The 23,742-nt window shown below is 48.4% G+C and overlaps 1 protein-coding gene across 1 annotated transcript in view; it reads right to left on the minus strand.

Moving 5' to 3' along the window:
• Window positions 1–23,742, minus strand: part of si:dkey-100n23.5 — a 175,613-nt gene that overhangs the window by 76,613 nt on the left and 75,258 nt on the right. Inside the window, exons 8-9 of the mRNA XM_061234735.1 lie at window positions 14,781–14,819; window positions 5,605–5,683 (exon numbers count right to left, since the gene is read on the minus strand). Coding sequence (XP_061090719.1) covers window positions 5,605–5,683; window positions 14,781–14,819 — 118 coding nt within the window. The remainder of the gene's footprint in view (window positions 1–5,604; window positions 5,684–14,780; window positions 14,820–23,742) is intronic.

A 23,742-nucleotide genomic window follows, 5' to 3' on the forward strand; every position in this document is an offset into this window, starting at 1 on the left:
GTGTACAGTGATGTCAAGGGGCAGCCTGTAGCCTATTGGCTAAGGTACATGACTGTGACCTGGAAGATTGGTGGTTGTAGCCACGATAAATCCACACAGCTGTTGGGCCCCTGTGCAAACCCCACATTGCTCCAGGAGGGATTGTCCCCTACTTAGTCTACTCAGGTATGTTGCATTGGTTAAAGGAGTCAGATAAATAACAAATAAAATGTCCATATATGGACAGTGACACAATTAGCAATTGTTCACTACATATGGATCAAAATCTATTGAACCGTGAAGGAATTACAGCCCTCTGAAATTGTGTCGCTGTCCTAATACTTAAGAAGCTCACTGTAAGCGTGGCGTAAGAGGAGCAGCAGACTCCTGCATACCTCCTGAATGAGGAGGCAACAATTTGTCAGACGGGCCTACACGCTGGACAGGCAGGTTTATGTAACGTGGAGCAATCCGTTATTGCAAAAAAAAATCCCTTTGGCAGACTCGAGAGAGCCGGGGCCCGACAGGGGAGGCCTTCGACAGAGGCAGGCTCTCTGAAACGCCCTGAGCCATCCGGCAATTACGTGGGGAAGAGAACGGGCCCGGGGCGGGGCGGGGGGGGGGGGGGGGATAGGCGTCTACCGCTCGCTGTCGTCGGGAGCGTAATCGCCGCTCGCTAATTAACGGCGGGTCTGGGGCAGCCACGGCAACTCCCTCAGCAGAGACGGCAACCCCCCCCCCCCCCCACCCCCATGCTGCCGCGCGTGATTACCGCCTCCTCAAACGATCAGAGGCACGCCGAGGAGAGACGAGGGGCCGCTCTTTAACACCCCCCCCCGGCATCGATCGCAGAATTACCGCCGAGAAAAAACAAGCCCCATCACCGGAGGTGCGAACCAGCAGCATCTGTAGGGTGGGGGGAGATGGGGGGGGGGGGGTTGGGGGGGGGGGGGAGATGGGGGGGGGGGCGTTAATTTGGTTGCGCCGGATTCTTCCCTTCTCCCCGAGCGCTCTGCGGTATGACCGTGCATCGACTCGCCGTTACCATGGTTTCCCGCAGCCCTGCGCTCGCCGCTCCCTGTGAATGGGTTAGAGAGAGGCTGTTTGGTTAAAGACGACGGCTCGGCTCCATGGCGTTGTCGGAGGAGATGCGCAGGGGCCCGATGGGAACCCAAACAAGCCAGCAGGTGGTTAAAGAAGGGGCCGGGGCGCACGGTCTGGGGGAAATATCCCAAAAGCGCAGGGGGAGAAGGCGGCATGCAGCCGCCTGCCTGTCCGTTACGGAAATGGAAAAAAACAGAGAAGACGTACTGCATGTGAATATATCGCCACGACGCTGAAACATTTATGCGCACATATCCAAACACTGCAATGTATGTTTTGGAGAAATACAATGCGGTAAAATAACTTCAATCAGCACACTGAAAGAGCTTCCACATGTATTGGAGAATATTCCTTAATACATTGTTCTCAAATGAAAATATGAATTGCAACATATATACACTCACCGAGCACTTGATTAGTAGACCTGTACAGCAGTGTGCTAATGCAAATATCGAATCATGTGGCAGTAACACAATCCATAAAAGCATGCAGATGCGGTCAAGAGGTTCAGTTGTTGTTCAGACCATATATAAGAAAGGGAAACTTTGACCAGGGATTGACTTGTGGCACCAGACGTTTGAGTAGACCCCGGGAGTTACTCCAGTTTACAGAGAATGCTGCAAAAAACACAAATAAAACAAACAGAACGGGCAGTTTTGTGGGTGAAAACGGCTCGTTAATGAGAGGTCAAAGAATGGTTTAAGCTGACAGGAAAGTGACAGTAACTCAAATAACCAAGCGTTACAACAGTGGTACGCAGAAGAATATCTCTGAACATGCAGCACAATAGCAGCAGAGGACCAATAAGTCAAAAAATAATGTCATTGTGTAAGGATCAGTGGGAGTCCCTGGGGCGGGGCAGCAGTAACGGGTACTGTGAACAGTCACACCTGCTGCTCCTCACCTGAGCAGGTGTCCCACACACAAAGCCCTGCCACGAAGCCATCGACGGCCGATGGGGAGAACGCCAAGAAGGATTGTTATTATGCTTCTTTTCTTTTAACTGCCGCTTTCCTTCCCTCCCCCCACCCGTTGCTCAATCGTTCCCACCCCCGCCTCAGATCTCTCTTTCTCTCCGAAGCTTTTTCAAACTCTTTCATGTGAGACGGGCCTGTATCTGCTAGAGATAAGGGACAGGGTCTTCATAAATACGGTATTTATTCAGAGCGCGCCTCCGGGAGAGTGTGATCCAGGAGACGGAGCGCGGAATGACTTACGAGGGCCCGGACCGCGCAGACGGAGGGGGGAGAGAGGGAGGGGGGCCAATCAGCACGGCGCATCAATGCCTTCTGTCTGCTCCCCCCCTCCCTCCACGCCTCCCTCCGATTGGACAGCTAGGCGGTGAGGCACCGCCGCCAACTCTCCCGGTTATTTCCGGCTCCCTACAGCACCTGCCGGATTCCGTCAACAACAGAGCGCCACCTCTCATTCGGTACATCAGGGGTCAAAGGTCAGGGTACGCCTAAACCGCAGAGATGGCCTGTTGAGCAAATGAAAGTTGCTATGAGATGGCAGTGCACCTGGATTTTTTTTTTGGTGGTTTTACTGTGCTGTGGACAGTGTAATATCTGTTTGAGATATAAATATAGAAGCTATTCCCCTGATTATTCGATTTATTCATATTCACAGATGTTAACAATGTCAGACTGGACACACACATGCAACTTTTCCCCCATTATTCAATATAAATACTCTTTAGTATACTGGTTGTAGAAAGCAAATCAAAGATGAGTATAACTTATTTGTCTGAAAAGGTCAACTGCTTGATTAAATAATTAACTTGGTTATTTATTTTCCTGGGCCACACGCACACATTCAACGTTGTCTTCGTTCTCACACTGTGGCAGTGTGTTCTGTAGTGTTCTGCGTTGCAAATGCTACAAAAGGCCGTAGAGATGACTGTTGTCATTCAGTCTGCCACCGGGCAGCTTCTAAAGGAAAAAATATGCCATCAAACAATGCGAAACATTCCTGAGAATTGATTCCACGGTTCACGTGTTTGCCAGAATGGGACAATACTGTCTCCAGGGTCAAGGTACGCGTACAGGAGGTGAAAGAAGAGAAAATGCTGTAAAATCTACGTGACAGCATGAGCATTTTCTTTATTAACACCTGAACACCACACTGGAAAACCTGCATGCTGAAAATGCAATGTGATTTAGCCAGTAACTCACCATTTCCTTTATTTAGGGAGATAAATTAGTGTTGTGTTATGTATTCCTGTGTAAAGTAATATAAGCATGTAAAAACCAGCTCCATGAGAATGACACAAAACAACGGTCATTTCTGGGACATCGTTGTGATGTCACCATGCCCCACAGTCATTGCTGTGAAAGATGACTGCGGCCTAATTGACTCTAGGACGTTAGTGCGGTCCTGAACTCAAATGACCCCACGCCACAGGCACAGATACTCAGCTCTGCTTGTCAATGCTAAAATTCAACACGGAATTGTATGCAAGATTGTAGAAACTGTAGACACAATACAACAGCAGCTGCATCCTTCACACAGGAATTTTTGTCTACCATTGAATGCCTATTTCCTGTTAGCACAGACAGCACCTCCCACCTATTTCCTGTCAGCACCTCCCACGCATTTCCTTTCAGGACAGACAGCATCTCCCACCAATTTCCTGTCAGCACCTCTCACCTATCTCCTGTCAGCACAGACAGCACCTCCCACCTATTTCCTGTGAACACAGGCAGTACCTCCCACCTATTTCCTGTCAGCACCTCCCACGCATTTCCTTTCAGCACAGACAGCACCTCCCACCAATTTCCTGTCAGCACCTCTCACCTATCTCCTGTCAGCACAGACAGCACCTCCCACCTATTTCCTGTCAGCACAGGCAGCACCTCCCACCAATTTCCTGTCAGCACAGACAGCACCTCCCACCTATTTCCTGTCAGCACAGGCAGCACCTCCCACCAATTTCCTGTTAGCACAGACAGCACCTCCCATGCATTTCCTGTCAGCATGGACAGCACCTCCCACCAATTTCCTGTCAGCACAGGCAGCACCTCCCATGCATTTCCTGTCAGCATGGACAGCACCTCCCACCTATCTCCTGTCAGCACAGACAGCACCGCCCACCTATTTCCTGTGAACACAGGCAGCACCTCCCACCTATTTCCTGTCAGCACCTCCCACGCATTTCCTTTCAGCACAGACAGCACCTCCCACCAATTTCCTGTCAGCACCTCTCACCTATCTCCTGTCAGCACAGGCAGTACCTCCCACCAATTTCCTGTCAGCACAGACAGCACCTCCCACCTATTTCCTGTCAGCACAGACAGCACCTCCCACCTATTTCCTGTCAGCACCTCCCACGCATTTCCTTTCAGCACAGACAGCACCTCCCACCAATTTCCTGTCAGCACCTCTCACCTATCTCCTGTCAGCACAGACAGCACCTCCCACCTATTTCCTGTCAGCACAGGCAGCACCTCCCACCAATTTCCTGTCAGCACAGACAGCACCTCCCACCTATTTCCTGTCAGCACAGGCAGCACCTCCCACCAATTTCCTGTTAGCACAGACAGCACCTCCCATGCATTTCCTGTCAGCATGGACAGCACCTCCCACCAATTTCCTGTCAGCACAGGCAGCACCTCCCATGCATTTCCTGTCAGCATGGACAGCACCTCCCACCTATCTCCTGTCAGCACAGACAGCACCGCCCACCTATTTCCTGTGAACACAGGCAGCACCTCCCACCTATTTCCTGTCAGCACCTCCCACGCATTTCCTTTCAGCACAGACAGCACCTCCCACCAATTTCCTGTCAGCACCTCTCACCTATCTCCTGTCAGCACAGGCAGTACCTCCCACCAATTTCCTGTCAGCACAGACAGCACCTCCCACCTATTTCCTGTCAGCACAGGCAGCACCTCCCACCAATTTCCTGTTAGCACAGACAGCACCTCCCATACATTTCCTGTCAGCATGGACAGCACCTCCCACCAATTTCCTGTCAGCACAGGCAGCACCTCCCATGCATTTCCTGTCAGCATGGACAGCACCTCCCACCTATCTCCTGTCAGCACAGGCAACACCTCCCACCTATTTATATAAACCATTGAAATCTGTGTTAAATGAAGGGCAATGGCTTAACCTTATGACCCAGTAGCATTTCTGTGACTTGGCTAAGATGTAGACAGGGAATTTGGTGGATGTGCAACCCAAAGGCAGTAGGGTAGACTCCCAGGTGGGTCACCACTGCTGTACAAGCAGCTTCACCAGAGCTACTTCATATATCCAGCTGCACAAATGGAATGCATGTGGGGAAAAAAGACAGTGAGCTTTGCAAGACTCTGCGAAGCTGCATAGCAGCAACTGCTAACTGCCTAAATCTAAATGGACAGTGCCCTGGAAAATAATTCACTCCCTGAAAACAAATAATAATTTTGTAAGGAACTGCAAATGCACACCTGTCTTGACTAATTGTAGTCCTGGTCTAGGCCAGCCTTCTGCAGGTTCCCCTGGCTACAGCAGAAACAAGGAAGAGAAACATTAGCTCACCCTCTTATTGGCCACGTAGATGATGCGGGCGTAGCAGCAAATCATCAGGAAGATCAGGGTGAACAGTGGAAAATACCATCTGTTATTGGGGAGGGGAGGAGGGCAAGAAGAACAGACATTTCACATCAGTTACGCAGAGTGATATAACTTCAAACCCACTTTTTGAGAAAAGACAGCCATCACTTTTTCATCAGGTTTATTCCTGCCCTCCATTAGTCAGTGGTACGACCATTGATCCTGCAGGTGAAAACAACTTAAATTTTTTAGGTCCTTTTTATTTTCTTCAGTGAACATTTAATCAAGACCACAAAGTTTGTTTAAACCTCCCTTAAGGAAGATAAGATAAACTCCTTTTCCCGATAAGTAACTGCCCTCTCACCAATAAATGATAAGAGATCCATTAGCTGGCATACCTATCGCAGCACTCACTTGAATTCTTAAAACGACAGGTAATGGGCTTAAGATCTAAGCTTAAGATGTAAATTTAAATTTTAAGTTTAACATCTCCTTCAAATAGACCCTAGTCCTGTTTAATGACCAGGCATGACAACAGAGGGGTGTGTGGAGGGGTGGGGTGAGCAGAGGCCTTGGGGCAAATGAGCAATGCTTCCTGGAGCAGGCAGCCAATCAGAGACAGCAAAAGGCACAGGGATACGAGACTGCCTGACATGCATAGGATTCCTGAGCGATGATGCGCTCCCTCTGTAGCGAAACCGAATGATGCAATCGGCTTCTGAGAACCCTCTCCCCCCAGCAACAGTAACGAGGCTCCGGCACCCATACCGTCCCCTGACTGCCCACATTTCCCAAAAACACCGGCGCGGCTCCTAATCTCTCGCGTCCCTCTTTACCCGACCGCTTAGCGCGCAATTTGGGCGCCGCTAATGAAATTTAAAACCGCGCCATTCGGCACTGCTTTTAATTAAGCTTTTTGAAGCCCTTGTGGAAGGAGGGGGAAGCAGGGGGGAGACGACCCACGGGATGAAAATGCACGCCGTGGCTTTAAGAGCTCGCAGAGCTGCCAGGGCTGTTTTGGGAGCACTGACCCATTGCGCCCCACCCCCACTCCTCCCCCAGGTCTGGCCCAGTGCCCCCAACCAGCATCGGTCACCCCGTCCTCAGAGACCCAGAAGGGGCTGCTTTGAATCCCTATTCTGAGGAAAACGAAAAGAAAAAAGAATAAACCACAACAGGATTTAAACTGCTGCACTGAAGTCACGTCGGCACTTAGCCCAGCTACATCTGAGCCCGGAGAGATGGGAGGGGGGTAGGTTGGGGGGAGAGGTAGGGGGAGCGACGGTTGGGGGGGAAGGAGGTGCGGTTGTCTGAAGCTCCCTGGAGCGGTCGCGCTGACCCCTGGGCGGTCGGGTGAAATATTAATGCGATAAAAAGGCGCGTTCTCACGCACCGGTGGCAGAGCAGCCATTTCCTGTGGGGTGATTTACAGGTCCGCGGGAGGATTACCGCGATCCGTGCACTGGCTGTAATGGCGCTAACAGACCCGTGCGTCTCTCTGCTGGAACCCCCCGCCCCCTCCCCAACTGCAGGCCTGGGCTCAGAGCCAATCAGGACAGACAGCACAAACTCAAATACACCCCCGCTCTGGGTCAAACCGCCTCTAAACAAGAGCTTTACAACCTGCATACACACAGATGTACGAGCGTACACGCATCCACTCACAGACGTACACGCACAGACATGTACACATATACACACACACAGATGTATACAAACATATACTAATACACACACAAATGTGCACGCATATACACACACAATCAGACTTATGCACATGTACAGACCCACCTACACAGACCCCCCCCACACACACACGCACACACACACACACACACAAAGCCCCATTTTAAAAACCAGAGAACAAGAGAAAAGGGGGAAAAAAAGCTGAAAAGAAAAAAAGCTGCACCGAATTCGACCTCGAGAGTGATATGTCGGAACGGACACCCAATTTGCAAAGGCCAGCTCCGTGGCAGGAGTGTGAAGGAGTGTGTGTTGGTTCCGGCTCGGAGGAGAAGAGTGCAGCAGAAGAGCGCAGAGTCGACACGTGCCGTAACCTGTACAGTGAAATAAATGGCAGCCCATTTGAGGCGAGCGCAGCATTAATGAGCAGGGCAATGACGAGCCGCCGTTACAAAGTGGCTTAATTAGCATGATAACGATCCGCCATTTAGGGCCCTCTCCCTGCAGCTGTGCACGGGGGCCCTGCGAGGAAGGAGGGAGAGAGTGAGAGAGCGGGAGAGAGAAAGACGGACGGAAAAGGAGAGGGAGATAAGCGAGAGGGGAATGAAAGAGGAATGAGACGGATATTGAGGTTAGTGAGGGAGAGGGATTAATGAAAGAAAAGTACAGGGAAAGATGTGAGAGGGTTGGGTAGTGGGAGAGAGAGAGCGAGGGAGATATTTTTCAGTATTCAGACAGTTCCCTTCTGCTGGGAAACAGTCATACTGAGGTGTGCCGTTCAGGACCGGTTCGTTTATTTGCAGTTTGTTCATCAAAAGACGCAGAAAAAAAAGTTCAGCAAGGAGGCCAAGAGTGGAAGACCGTTTATCTTGTTTAACTGCCGATACGTTTGGCACTACCTGGCTCCCCCAGGCGGGGCCGGAAGAAATGAGCGAGTGGGAGCCGCCGCGAAAGCCGCAGATGTAGGAGGTGCGCAGTGGTAGCAGGACCCATTTTAGCCGCCGCTGGCACGAATCCAGCAGACGCTTTAGCGAGAGGAGAGGCCCCAGTTTCCCAGCGTTGTGGATCAGAGTACGAAAAAGACTTCGAGAGCATTTACTGTGCCGTTTACCGCAATCGGTTTCCTCCCCACTTTCCATTTAAAACGACCGTTTTTCTATTTAAAACGAATGCTTTGCCAATATTTACGGTATTATTACGGTTTATGTTAACAGAGGCTCGAATTGAACTCAGCGAAAGAGAAAGTGCGAGAGAGATATATCAGCGCAGCTCCGAGTAAGAGCAAGGCTAACCAGCTCCCTCAACGAGAAAACAGACTATGCCACAGACAGCCTGACAGCGGACATTGTGCAGTTTCTCCACAAAACACCACCAGATAAGCTCTTTAGTCCAGCTACAATTAGTCCAGCTACAAACCCAATGGAGCTGATTAAACTCAGTAGTAGATATTAAACAAATATAAACTCAGTGAGCACTTTATTAGGTATTTATTAGACTTATTTTTTAGACTTCTACTGTTGTAACCTATCAACTTTAAGTTATGATGTGTTGTGTATTCTCAGATGCTCTTCTGTACACCGCTATTGTAATGTATGGTTATTTGCATTACTGTCACCTTCCTGTCAGCTTTGACTAGTCTGGCCATTCTCTTCTGACGTCTTTCATTAACAAGGCATTTCTGTCTGAGAACTGCTCCTCACTGGATTTTTTTGTTTTTTTGCATCATTCTTTGCAAACTCTAGAGACTAGTGTGCGTGAAAATCCCAGGCGATCAGCAGTTTCTGAAATACTCAAATCACCCTTTCTGCCACCAACAATCATTCCATGGTCAAAGTCACTTTCTGATAGTTGATGTGAACGTTAACTGAAGCTCCAGACCCGTATCTAAATGATTGTATGCACTGCACTGCTGCTACACAATTGGCTGACTAGATAATCGCATGACCAAGTAGGTTTAATAAAGTAAAAATGTTCCTAATAAAGTGCTCGGTGGGTGGATATCCATATTAAACTGCCAGGCCGAAGGAATGTTTAGATACAATGGAGCAGCACTGGCCTAATACATTTATCAATTTCTATTTGTAATATTATTATTAATAATAATAAACCTCACTTTTGATCACTTTCCACGTAACGTTTTCCCAAAATTGGTATAGGAACAAAATGAGAAAGATCCGCGGGTGAACTCTGCACTGACCCTGGAAGTGATTGCGTTGAGGGTGGGTATACGCCTGTTCCCTGACATCAGGTTCAGTTTGACTGGGCTGAACAGGAAGGCAAAAAAAGAGAAGGAACTGCAGAAGTCAAGGTCAAAAACTCGGTTTTTCGGCTGCCGGTTTGATCTGCGCTTTTCTTTTCTTTTTTACATAACTTTGAAACGGTGCCCTTGTCTCTTGTTGCAGTGCTTGACACCGGTCCAAGATCACTGCCAGATATTCAGTACATAGGCAAACAAAGAAAAAAAACATTGGGGGAGCAGTATTCACAGTAAGGATTTGTAGCACCATATGGAACACACTGACCTCATCCAACGGTCACCCCCCACACCCCCACCCCAGCCCTCCGCAAAGCAGATAAGTGTTCCATAAATCTTTCCTCAGCGCTAACGCCAATGTGCCCACTGGGACACCTTACCTAACACTGTTTATTTTAGCCACCACACCCCCACCCAAAAAAAAAAACCAAGATACATTTCTGACGGCAGCAGACCTTTCTATAAATAACCCCGCTGCCGTCTCGCGGCTTCACTAGCAGACAGCTCCCTCCGCCGTTGAGACACTAAAGCTCTCCTGAAGCGTGTGGCGGGAGTCCGAGGGAAGAGGGGAGCTCCCGTCAGAACCGGCACTAACAGGGACGCCGCTCGCGTAAACACCGCCGCGGAGCGACGTCTGATACGAGGGCACCCGCTGACACGCGCACGCCGGCGAAATAGAAAAGCAGAGCTGCTCTCCAGTTTAATTACATTCCCGAGCGCGCGAGGCGGCGTGGAAAAACGTTCCCATTATTCCCTCCCGCAGCACCTGATAGGTGGGCAATAACCTCAAGCCAAACATATTTTCGCGGAAGAAAGACAAAAGGGTTTTTTTCAAAGGGAGTCTGGTTTTGATTTTCCAAGGCCGAGCCGGGCTGAAAGGGCTGTCTGAATGGAGGCAGGGCGCGGGCTGGCAGGCTGCGGAAACCCTAGCGCCTGGTTAAAAATGCATGACGGGGGGCGGGGGGAGGGGGGCGGTTGAAAGGCAACGACCTGTGTAAATATCTCCGGTCGATACGACCGCGCCGAGCTGCCCCCGCTAATTGAAATACGAGATCTACGGGAAATGGCCGCTCTAATGGAAAGGGGGGGAAGAGGCCTGCCCGCTTTTTTGATCGAGCGAGACGGACCCACGCCCAGCCCCCACCCCCGGATCTCCCCTCCGAGGGTTAAACTCCGGCCGCTTCCAGCACAATAGGGGTGAGGGACGGGGGGGTGGGGCTCCATCTTAAAGAGCAGAATTAAACAGCAGATTACACCCCCCCTCTCCCGCCCACTCTTCAGTCTGTGTGTCCACGGAGAGCCCCGTAGTGAGAGCGTTAGTGTCTCTGCCGGTTTTACGGCTCTGTGCCGACCGGCGCGGGAACGGGAATAAAGCGCCAAGCGTTTCTCTCACTCTCTCCCCTCCAGCCCCCGCACACCGCCAGCCCTGCTGATGAGCACAAACAGCAGGGGGAGGTGGGGGGGACAGGCTGATGAGCACAAACGGCAGGGGGAGGTGGGGGGGACAGGCTGATGAGCACAAACGGCAGGGGGAGGTGGGGGGGACAGGCTGATGAGCACAAACGGCAGGGGGAGGTGGGGGGGACAGGCTGATGAGCACAAACGGCAGGGGGAGGTGGGGGGGACAGGCTGACGGAGCATCACTCACTCCCGCGGCAGGCACGAGCCAGAGCCAGCTCACCAACCTCATCCTCCGCAGAGCCAGACCGAGAACGCCGATTCACCTACCACCCAGCACCCTAAATCCATAATGGTGGCGCTAAACAAGCACACAGCACCCCAGCTGGGGGGTGAGGCTACGTGTGTGTACAATTTAACACGTTTTTCAAAAATAAAAAAGCCAAGTGACATTGTCCGTCAGCGAGTTATGCAGGAGAAACTTCACAGTCTGCGCTGCGCTGTGATAATTTGGCCCCCATCTGCCTCAACATCTCAACAAGCACCCCCCTCCAAGCCCCCCATCCCTCCTCTAACATGCAGACAGGTGCCACTCTTATCTCTTATGTATTCTGCGTGTTCATGGGTGGGGGTTTGGAGCGTAGAAGGGGCTGTGGGTGAGTAGGGGGGGTAGGAGCGCTGGAAGCCGTGAGGTGTAAGAAGGGGAGGGGCCGGCACCGAAGCCTGTTGACGACGGTGGCGGAAGAGAAGCGCTCCGGTAATGAAACGATATCGTCTGCCAAGAAGAAAGACGACGCCCGGCTGCGGCGGGGAGAGTGGGGAAGCGCAGCACACCGCACAACACCTCTCCCTCTCTCTCTCCCTCTCTCTCTCTCTCTCTCTCTCCCTCTCTCTCTCTCTCTCTCTCCCTCTCTCTCTCTCTCCCTCTCCAGTTCAGAGGAGGCAAGAGCCCTCCCCCGTCACAGTCTATATTAAGACTTTTCTGAAAACAAAACATTTCAACGTTTCGTTGCGACTCCCGACGCCACTGGCTCTTTCGGAGAACAAATAAAACAAATAAAAAGAGGCTATCAAAATATGCGGGAGGACGCTAAAATAGAAGCGCTAATAACAGGTAGCGGAGCTGGAAAAGCGGCCAGCTAAATATACCGTTGACAATTCTTTTGGTCTGACTGTTTGGGCTCCCAGGCTGTAATTTATGTTGGGTGGGTGTGGGGTGGGAGGAGGGGGGAGGGGAGGGGTTCGGTGGAGATCAAGTGCTTGGCTGTGTGCGTGCGAGCTTATCTTCGGCAGGCGGGCCGACAGCTTGTTAAAAAAACGACGCCCACTATCTCCCAGCCCGCGCCTGCCTACCGACACAATGCCAGCTTGGCAGCCAGACTCTGATATTTGTTCGGGCCCAAGGGCACAGCTGCAAGGTTTCCACGGCAATGAAACGCCAGATCCGTCTGCGTCGTGCCTGAACAAAAAGGTGTGCGTGCGAGAGGGAGGAGGGCCCGCGGAATGTCGGCAAGGCGGGATGCAATCCGTCTGAAGCCGAGCGGCATTCCTGTCGGGATAGGCGGTTGGGAGGAGGCTGGACAACAACAGTCCGGAAAGGGGGGGGATATCTCACAGCAAAGGAGGAGAGGAACTCGGCAGCATTCATTTTGCTGTCGTGAGGAGGAAGAGGTGAATGAGGAGCACAAGGAGGTGAAGGTGGGGGAGCATTAACAGGAGATAGAGGAGGAGAAGGAGAAGGATTTGGAGTTAAGGAACAGATCATCTTGAGAGCTGCTGGTTAGTCTACACAACCTTGCGTCCTTCACACAGATGGGTGCCCATGACACACTGTGTTGCCCCAATCCTCCATTTGTCACATATACAGTGCAGTCCGTAAGTATGTGGACAGTGGTACAATTTCTGTTCTTTTGGTTCAACAACTGAGAAGCCAAGGATGGACTATGTATAAAAAGGGATGTAACAGTCTGGGTCAGTTTGTGAACCATAAGACTTAATTAAAACTAATGGTTTCAAGCTAACAAAGCAGTACATCTGAAAAAAGCATTTTTATTGGATGTAAACCCTGTCGCCAGTTAGATAATGCCAAATTAGACGGCAGATATCTAATCTTGCTTACTTCACAAGTTTACGTTTGATGACAAGATACCAAACTAACCAGCCGGCCAATGCGTACTGCTCAGTCATGAAAATTATTATTATTATTATTATTATTATTATTATTATAAGAATCCATCGATATAATTAGCTGGCCCGGCCGTTTGCCCGGCGGGCAGAACTTGGGGAACACGATGCTGAGCTATGCATAGCCTATTAGACTATTAGAGTGGGGAGTAGACGCTTCTCCCGCTTCGCTGGACGAATTCCAGAGGCTTATCACATTTGCATTTGCGCTTGTGTGCCTAGTGCTGTGTAGGGCGTGGGCGCTTTGAGTTCCACCGGCGTGCCCATAGTGTCACCCAGCGACAGCAGCAGCCAGCCAGATCAGTGAGGCCAGCACAGCGCTCATAACCACCCTCGTCCTCCGTAGTAGCCTACTTTAAACGCAGTACTTCGTTTTTTCTCTTTTTTTTTTTTTTTGGTGCGCCAGAGCTCAAAGAGAAGTGCAGTTTAAAAACGGCCCTCCTCTCGATCGCAATAAATAGGTATTTTCCCTTAAAGGGACTAACCAAAAGCACCGAACACACTTCGTTTTTTTCCATTATTAAAATGCGCTAATTACCCCGGGTTGCGTGTTTTATTTCCAGGCGGGTCACGGTTATACGCTTGAGCAAAGGACGAAGGACTTAACCAAAGTAAAAATCCGGGCTGGATATGGTTGGATGTGGAGATCAAAGGAGGTGAAACCTGCAGGTTTTTTTCGACTGAGGACAGGAAGGGACCTGATAAAGTGAATGTGGTTTTGAAGCGGACATCAGACGTGTTTGCGGACGTGATCTCAGAGGGAATGGCTGGAGGAGGGCTCGGCGTCAGAATGTCTCAGCGGTCGCCCCACACCGTGCCGCGGTGAGCTTCGCGACGTTACCAGATGGCTGCCACGGCGGTGACGACAGTCAACCGACCTCCGAGTGACTCAGCGCACAGGTCAGACCCCGACGGAGAACACATCTGCACACCGATACAGGCCGGGCTGGACAGACTATAAATATAGCTGGGAACGTGCAGCGCCTGCAGGAGCACGTGCGCGTGTTTATCCCCAAACAACCCTCAGGCACTACTCCCTCAGATAGCGTCACTCTCTGTCGGTTTTGTTTTAGTTTTTTAATCGAATGATTTCAGCTGTAAGCAAATCCAGACATGCACAGTATAGCGCTGGCCGCTGGCGTCTGCAACTTCAACTGAAAGTTTTTATTTTCATCTTAAAAGTCACCGACCAGCTCAAACCCAAAAAAAAGCAGGAGAGGCGAGAACTGTAAAGAGCTCGCAATTATTGAATTCAATGCCAGATAACAGTGAAAACCAGCAGACCCTGCGGACCAGGTCCACAGAATCCTAGGCTAGATACGGTTTCAGTGGTGTTTGGTTTGTAACGGGCTTCTCTTTCAGCTTTAAATGGGGGTCTTCTTGAAAAACCCCCTGGCCCCCCACCCCTGCCGGGTGTGAGTCTCTCCTTGTTGACCCCTGCCAAAACGTGGCCCCTGTGAGTGGGGTTGGCCCCGACACCTCTGGCCTCTGACAAAACCCTGCATGGTGTCACCCCCCCCCCCCCCCCCACTTCCAGTGACCGCTGCACCCTCTCTCTAACCCCCTCTGCACCCCTCCCCTTATCACCCACTCTCTCTCCACATCGCCGCAAGCTTTGATCCGGGAGCTGGAGTCTACTTACATGCCAAATCTCCAGGCTACGTGACTGTCTGTGATCCAGCTGGAAAAGGGGAGGGAGGGAGGGAGAGGGAGAGAGAGAGAGAGAGAGAGAGAGAGAATTCTTTTACTACACTGGGAATTGGGGCACAGCTGAAACTATTAATACTCTGAGCGCCGACAACCCCAGTGACACGGGAGGAGGGGTGTTTCCATGGGAATGACGCACCCCCCCATATCTCCGTTGCTAGACAGTTGCCGGGGGCAGGTTGTGCTCGTCGTCGTCCTCGCGATCCCCGTCCGGTCCAGGAGGAGACATGATAATTATGGTAATGCCACCAGATGATGATTAATGCGGCACGGAGCGATAGAGGGCGAGGCTCCTTCCAGAACCCTTCTAAAAACAACACTGCCTTCAAACCCCCGCCTCCCAACCACCCCCGCCCCTCCCGTTTGTTTCCATGCCGTACTGAAATCCAAACACACGTGCAAGGTTCAGAAACACCCTTGGACCCCCTTGGTCCAGATGCTAGAGAGGAGGGTAAACGGCACATCGGCACGCGATCCGGGAGAAATGATTCAGTCTCAGGTGATTCATGCAGGGTAATGCCTCTGCGGGTGCAGCTACGCCAGAGCAAGATTAAACCCATGCGCGTCACTCCGCCCTCACCTGTGCAGCTGGAGTTTCTCCTTCTGTTGTTTTTAAAGCAGACTACTACTATATATCACGTATACACTTATTTTTCTGATGCTTTTATCCAAAGCAACTTACAGTTGATTAGACTAAGCAGGGGGCAATCCCCCCTGGAGGGATTAAGTTTTGCACAAGAGCTCAACACCTGTGTGTGGCTACACCAGGGCTTATCGTGGCTTGAACCACCAACCTTCCGGGTCCCAGTCATGTAAAGCAGAGGTTACAGATAGAGGTGGGTTTCCAGTGCACGGTACCCCCAGACACACAGGGGATCTCATACACTCACACTCACACACCAACAATGATTGGCTGCCACGCAAGGCACCAACCAGCTCATCAGGAGGGGGTTAGGTGTGTCGCTCAGGGACACATCCGGTGGGATTGAACTGGCAACCATCCAACTGCCAGACAACTGCTCTTACCTCCTGAGCCAATGTCACCCCCTTTTTGGTGTCTTGTGACAATGCAATGCGCAATGAAAATGTGTTTTCATCAGATGACTAACACTCGTGGTGATTCATTGGTTAAGGGACGTAAGGGAATACCCTATGAACAAGTCATTCATTAGGAAATAATTGCACGACATAATAATTAATTAAGTGCAATTATTTTCTCAGAACTGACTCGTTCATAGGGTATGGTATAAGATTCGTTAACTTGCCAAAGTAATGTAGTTATGGACAATTTATTTTTAGTTTAGAAAGAAACAAAAAATAAAAAAAGTTCATTGCAAAATTCATGCAGCCTAAAATCGCCTGCTGCAACTGAAAGCCAACTGCATTATCGCCAAAGAAAAGTTCACTAGCTCACCATCGCCGAAAGGAAATAAAACATTAGGCTATTAACTTATGTTAGCTCGCAAGATAATAGAAAGCAATTTATATAAATTTGACACAGTATTCCACACTTCAGTGCCATGCAACTGAACGGAGCCCTTCCCATTTTTAACTGAAGCATAGAAAGACCTCAATATTTTGTTGAGTTGTACAGCACAGCTGTCAAAATCAGCGGGCATGTCTCGGTCTTGCAGCCAGTCCTGCAAAACCACATATTACATTATTACGGACTTCATGCTTTATGTAGTTTACAGAGAATATCAGTGTACTAAATATATTTTAGGTTCTCGGGGCGTTCCGTGTCTAAGTATATTCCTCAACGCTTGCGGCACTTTCTCTCCTCACTTCTCTCGTTACTCACTCGTGTGTTATAAGCTATGCTATTATTACTGCCTTTTAAAACGCTCAGTTACATTACGTTTGAAACATCTCCCATCTCCCAAAGTGTAGCCTAACTCAATGCAATGTTGCCTACAGTAACATTTAAGTCACCAGGTTGCCTATATAACCGGACTACTTGCATGAATTCGAAATCCATGGCTTAGCACCTAAACTGTGTCTCAAACCGCGTACTTCCGTGCTCCGAGTGAACATAGCAAGGAGGCATCCATCTTGGAGTGAGTCCAAACCAAAGTGTGGAAGTGCAAGCACAGACAAAGTACCCGGATACGCACTCCGTTTGTTCAACATTTGGAGTGCACATCGTTGCACACTTCGACTGTGAAAAAATCCCTAAATTAATTTCGAGAAAACTGTCAAGACAAGAAATTTGTCGCATAATGGAGGATGACAGCAGCGAGATCGCCGAGTCCCTCTATATTACATTTTTACCGTACATTTTTTCACAAGTTTTAAAACATTTGTCATGTCATTTTGTGTTTTAACACTGAGCTACCTAACTGTAGCTGTCTTAATAACGTCAGCACAGTATTGCAATGCAATTTGATGTAAGTAACTAACTGAGCTAGCTAGCTAACATTAATCCATCACAGCTAGCTCTTGGTAACCTAGCTATTTTAGACAATATTCATATTCGTAAGCTTGATTACAATGTATTCCTGTGTGCTGTAAATACCTTGCTAGCTAGCTGGCATGATTGCTGAAACAGCTAGTGTGCACATAACATACAAAAATAAAGCAAACGAAAGTGTCGTATTTGTTCCCTGCTGCCCTGCGATGGACTGGCGACCTGTCCAGGGTGTATTCCTGCCTTTCGCGCAATGTATGCTGGGATAGGCTCCAGCCCCCCTGCGACCCTGTTCAGGATAAGCGGGTTAAGATAATGGATGGATGGATGGATGTCCAAAATCCAGGGCTGCGTTTCCCGATATCGGTGTCTCTTAGTGTTTTAGATATACCTGACTAAAGTTGTTTACTTTTCTATGTGTGTTCCCCGAACTATCCCTTAGGAGAATGCTTAAGGCATAGCTTCTACATGCGACGTTAATAGGCCCATCGACCTTTCTAAGATCGATTATCCACAACATACATTTATCATGACTGGTGTGAACTTAATATAATTAAAAACTTGTATCCAACTGTATTTATAATTTCCCCCTTTAGTATTATATATAGCCTACGGTTTTGATATATAATACGCTACGTTGTCCCGCTACGCCACATATGCCTTCTTTTGCATGTCATGTTTTATTTACATTATTGTAATATCTTTGTCATGGTACCTTAAATGACATTGCAATCAGGGTTGATTTGCCAGACACACCATCACATTACTGGTGTAATTCACTATTTTCTTTGATTAGCTGACGTTTTCAATAAAAGCGCACCAACAAGCAAAACGCACCAACAAGCAAAACGCACCAACACGAAAACAACATGAACTATAGCGGAGAAAAAAAACGAAGAAAGAAGCGGTCCCACAGCTTCACAGCAATGGAGATATTGTTAGAGGACGTGGTGTGGAAATTTTTCAGTTTTAGGACTACGGTGTCCAACAAAACAAAGAAATAACTATGGTTAAACATCGCTCCAGCCCCCAGGGAGAGTGGGGAATCTCTAAAAAGGCAATTAGGCAACATGTTCAATAAAGTGCAACATGCATCCTTCGTAATGTACACTTTTATTCTTTGCATGAAAAGTCCCATGAATGTGGTTTTTTAGTAATATTAGTAGCCAACTGCAACTGTGTTAGTATTAGTGGACAATCTGTTTAACAGATTGAAATGTAACTACGTCCAACAGCTTATTTCAGAGGTTTGCGGTCGGAAGAGTGGTGGCCACTAGCGGAGTGAGCTGACAATACCGATAAGGTATGGCTAAGTGTGCTCCAGATCAACCTTACAAAAGTACGACGTACAGAAGGTATACTTAGCTAAGAACGTTTCGGGAAACACGCTGAAACGTTAAGGTAGCTACAGCTTAATGTACAACTTACGAACGACGTAGCGTTAAGAAGGCTTCGGGAAACGCAGCCCAGCTATGATTAGCTACAAACGAAGACGGTACATTATGAGAATCTTATATGTGAATACAGTGGTGCAATGTCAATGAATAGCACAATATGATTAAGCATTAAGCATATGTTATGTGATAATCTTAAACAGTGTAGCAAAGTAGCGCAGCTGTCTGGCAAAATACTGCTCTCTTCATCACCGCAGCTTTCCGGTCCTAGCCAGGATCTTTCCCAATGACCACTTAGCTTCGCCACACGCATTGCCGGCTCCATTTCGAATTTACTTGTCGCCAAATTAACTCAATTGCCTACAAAGCACCCAGTTCCTAAACAGCACGAAAATAATTCAGACAGACAGTCGCCCACAAGGCAATAACAGCTTTATTTAGATTTTCACTGAAAGTTGTCCCAAGCTGCAATTAATATCGGACAGCTATCATTGCCCTCACTGACCTGGCTTCTTCAACAACGCTTCTTGAACACTAGAAAAAGGAATTCAGCTGAAGTAGACAGTACCTTTATTTCTGAGTGTAGGCTGCATATAGCTATCAGACTATTTCAGGGCTTTTGAGACACAGCTCTAGTGTATGTTTTTTCCTCCCTCCTCATTCGCTGCATAGCAGACGCCAGGCTCCTCGCCCTCGTCTTAATCCGCTCCTAGTCCCTTAAAGGCCCGCACGCATCAGTGTCCTCATACTGGTCTCAGTATTAAATTTGCAAAGAGCAGTGGGGAAGGTTTTTGGAAAGGTCCCTAACCCTGCTCCCAGCTCAAAAAGTAGCAGTTAGACCCTAAAATATGCATACTTCTACCAAAATTGCAATTGCTTTACTTGGATAAGTATGGAACATAAATCGAAAGGATGACATGAAAAGTTCAAAAACAGGTTTGGGAGTGGGCCCACCGTTATTCTGGGAGCAGAACCCGGCACTGGGAACGCGGTCAAACTCAGCGGGAGCGACGGCGCAGAGGGGAAGATGAAAGGAGGAAGGGAGGGGTGGATTCGAGTCCATGTCCTCAGGGTTGCAAATTAAGGGAATGCAAACCGTTTCACCCACAACTAAAAAAAAAAAAGAAGAAGATTCACTCCGACCGCAAACACTCCCCCCCTAAACCTCTTACGGGATTAAATTTGCATGTCGCCACAGAGATACGGGCTGACTTGACTGACATTCGTCATGGCGTACGGCAGCTCGGGTCCCGGTCCCTCCAGGCCATCCCCAGATGAGGTTGGGGAGGGAGAGGTGGGGTCAGGACGGGGAGGAGCTGACCTCACTCTGACGGATTGGGATTTGGGGGGAGGGGAGGGCTGGGTAGACCGGCTCTCCCGGTGGGGCGGGGGCTTTCGTAGCACAGCTGCAGCTGACTGTCCCACTCCACGCCCCAGCGGCTTCCTGTAGTGCGCGGCGTTTAATCCCCCAAAGTCGGGTGCAGAGGGCGGGCGGTCAGCGCGGAGCAGGGCTCAGAGGAGTGCAGTGCGGCTGAGCGAGCAGTGTCACTGGCGGCCACGGCCGCCGTTTCGCCTAAACCCCGGCGACATGAGAATTCCTCCGAGGTCATGGACGGAGCTGGAGCGGCCCCAGACCCGAGGGGCCACCGGGGCGATTTGAGGGAAATACAGGGGGGAGGGGAGGAAGGAGGCGAAAAGGGTGTAGAGGGAGAAGCCGAGGTCTGGACACTCTCAGAAAAAAGGAAAAGGTACAAAAGCTTGTCACTTCATTGGTACATAAAATTGTACTGCTTGCCATTGGATTAATAACTATTTTGTACCTTTTTTTCTTTGTAAAAGGTACTCACTTCCACCCAAAAGAAGAGTACTGTACCTTTCAGGGTACATTTGGGACATCTGTTCCTTGAAGAACAAAATGTACGTCCACTGTACCCATATTTCTGAGAGTGCAGGGCGTTTCTCAGCACCTCCCTGACCGACGCGTCCTCTTACTCTGCCACCGGCACATGCTGTCCATTGAGGAGGACAAAGGGAGTGTGTGGACACTTCAAATGAGTGGCAGCTGAAGAGCAGCATTCGATGGCAGGACACTGACTTCTACCTGGAGTATTAAACAAATCCTAAATCCCCAAATATATAGTAGTCAGGTCTATTATTATTGCCATTGCCAATAATAATTATTGGAATCCTTAATGAAAATACAATAAAAATTCTTATATACTTTTTTTTCTAGCACAATTATAAAAAAAACTTGAGTAACAGTAAAAAATACAAAAACAAATGTTTTTGTGGCAGTAACTTTGACAATTTAAGTCTCTCATTAAATTGTACTGATTTAAGTTAATCTCAGTTGAAATGACCAGTACTGTGACCTATCATCACAGTATGAAAATGAGTGCACATAACAGGATGTCTTGCTCAACAAAATTAGGGACACTGACACCAACGTCATACAACCTGGGATCTCTCAAACTCACATCCAGTGTGACTCTAGAGCAAACAAACATTCCACTTCCAGTCAACTCGGCTCCCATTGGCTACTGCAGGTTTCTGTTCGAGATTCCATCGGTGTTCCCCTCACAATACAGGATTTCGGGTCATGAATATTGAATATATTCTTAATTCCATTTTCAAATCAGGTTGTCTCTGAGCCGATCGAGAGGGTTATAATTCTGCTTGAAGATTACATTATCAGATAATCTGGGCTAACCGGTTCAGGCCAGCTTCAAGTCTGAGATGCCCAAAATTGGCCCAAATATCCTGTAGTGTGCACCCAGCACCCAGGGGCAGTTCACTCAAAAAGCCCATTTAACACAGATGTAAAGTCTCTCATCATCCATCACCATGGGGAAAGCCAAAGAACTGTCAAATTATAAAAGACAGATGGTTGTCGACCACAAATGGGTACAAAAACATACATAAGTGGTTAAGCATACCACTAGGCAGTGTAAGGACTGTAATAATCAAAAGTTTTAAACATCTGGAATGGCTGCAAACTTGCCAGAAAGGGACATACATGCGTGCTGTCCCAAGTTTTTATTCATATTTTATTTTAAAGAATTTTTGAAGGGCCCACTGGTACACTATGATGTCAAATCTTGTAAAATCTGGTTTTCGAGGAAGGTGTATACACTCACCGAGCACTTTATTTATAACACCTACTTATTCATGCGATTATTTAATCAGTCAATTGTGTGGCAGCAGTGCAATGCATATAATCATGTAGATATGGGGCAGGAGCTCCGTTAATGTTCGCATCAACTGTCAGAAAGTGGAAAACATTTAATCTAAGTGACTTTGACCGTGGAATGATTGTTGGTGGCAGACAGGGTGGTTTGAGTTTCTCAGAAACTGCTGATCTCCTCGGATTCTCACGCACACTAGTCTCTAGAGTTTGCAAAGAATGGTGCAAAAAAACAAAACAAAATCCAGTGAGCAGCAGTTCTGCAGACAGAAATGCCTTGTTAATGAGAGAGGTCAGAGGAGAAGGGCCAGACTGGTCAAAGCCGACAGGAAGGTGACAGTAACGCAAATAACCACACATTACAACAGTGGTATGCATCTCTGAACACACAATGCATCATAACTCTGTGGCTAGGCTACAGCAGTAGAAGTCTAAAAAATGTCTAATAAATACCTTATAAAGTGCTCAGTAAGTGTATACTTCAATCAAGACATGTTTGTATGGTTATGAAGAATTGACTATATAGGGGTAAAAGGTAATTATGATTTATGCTTTTCTCGAACTTGCATCTTGCACTCAAAAATCAACCAGAAAACACCACCTCTTTGGATCATTCATGCTTTGGGACCCATTTGCTGCCAGTTATCCAGGGCTTCCTGTTGTGATCATTGGCATTTTGAATTATACCAATTACATTTACCTTTATTTAAAGAATCAATGGATTGGCCATAGCCATAGCCTCTGGATTTAAACCCTTCAAAAACCTGTGGTCTGATTTGAAGAGATAGTCCATATGCACAGATATCTTGAAATCTTGAAAGGTTATGCATGGAGGAATGGCTCAAGATCGGTCCATAACTGTTCTCTAACCATATCAACTATTATGAAAAAGCCTCCCAGCCGGGGGAGGCTGCACCAAATGCTAATCACAGGGGGGCTAATAATAGATAATCAAATTCTTCATTCATTATTATTTTAGTAATTGTTTTGGGGGGGATTCTATTAAATCTTTAACAACCACACAATATTTTGCATGATATAATATCTCTCAGTAGTGGTGTTGTTTTCCAAAGTGTTTTGTGCATCTTTATCAATCGTGCCAGTAATTCTGAACCTGACTGTATGTCGCTGAAATATAAAAAAAAATGTTTTTCTCATTTCCTCTTCATGACCTATATAAAGCAGCCAGAGGGCAGAAGTGCATGTTCTGTGCTGCCTGTAGCGGGATTTGAGAGGGTGACTCTGAGAGACCTTCCCGCCCGTGCGATCTGACGTCAAAGCGGAGCTCAGGCATGGCGTGACGTGAGTGTCCCAAAGCGCAATTCCTTACTCCAGGCCTTCCTCTTTCCGGCACCTTCTGGACCTCAGGAAGGACAAGCAGGCAGAAGCTGCAGTGAGACTGCCCTGGCGCAAACGAGTGCCTAGTTTCTCCCACAATGCACCACTAGGTGGGCGAGTTCATGACCCTGACACCATTGGGGGTAACACTTCTGTGGTCCGCTGCCAGGAGACAGCTGCCCATGACTGTTTAAGTGGAAACAACACTAATCAAGTCCATGTTCACTCACAAATAGCCTACTACAACGCAAGCAACTTTAAATAAAGCAGCCACATCAAGAAGATATCGTACAGCTCTATGTCATCACAGACATTCAACCACCTACAGGCTGACTGTGTGACTTAATGCCCGCTATCTGTCACTTTGTGAGCCTCAAAGTGTTCTGATCTGGACTTACAATGAATACTGATGAAGGAATATTGTATGTCCACAACAATCACAGAGTACCAGAACCTCCTGTTACCAATCAAAGGTAATAAAATAGGCACAGGACAGTCACAGCATCAACTTGTACACGGAGAGGAGTCCAACCAATGAAGAAGCTGACTGGCAACAACCAATAGAACAACTGTT

Source organism: Conger conger, chromosome 3 (genome assembly GCF_963514075.1).
Source record: "Conger conger chromosome 3, fConCon1.1, whole genome shotgun sequence".
NCBI lineage: Eukaryota > Metazoa > Chordata > Actinopteri > Anguilliformes > Congridae > Conger > Conger conger.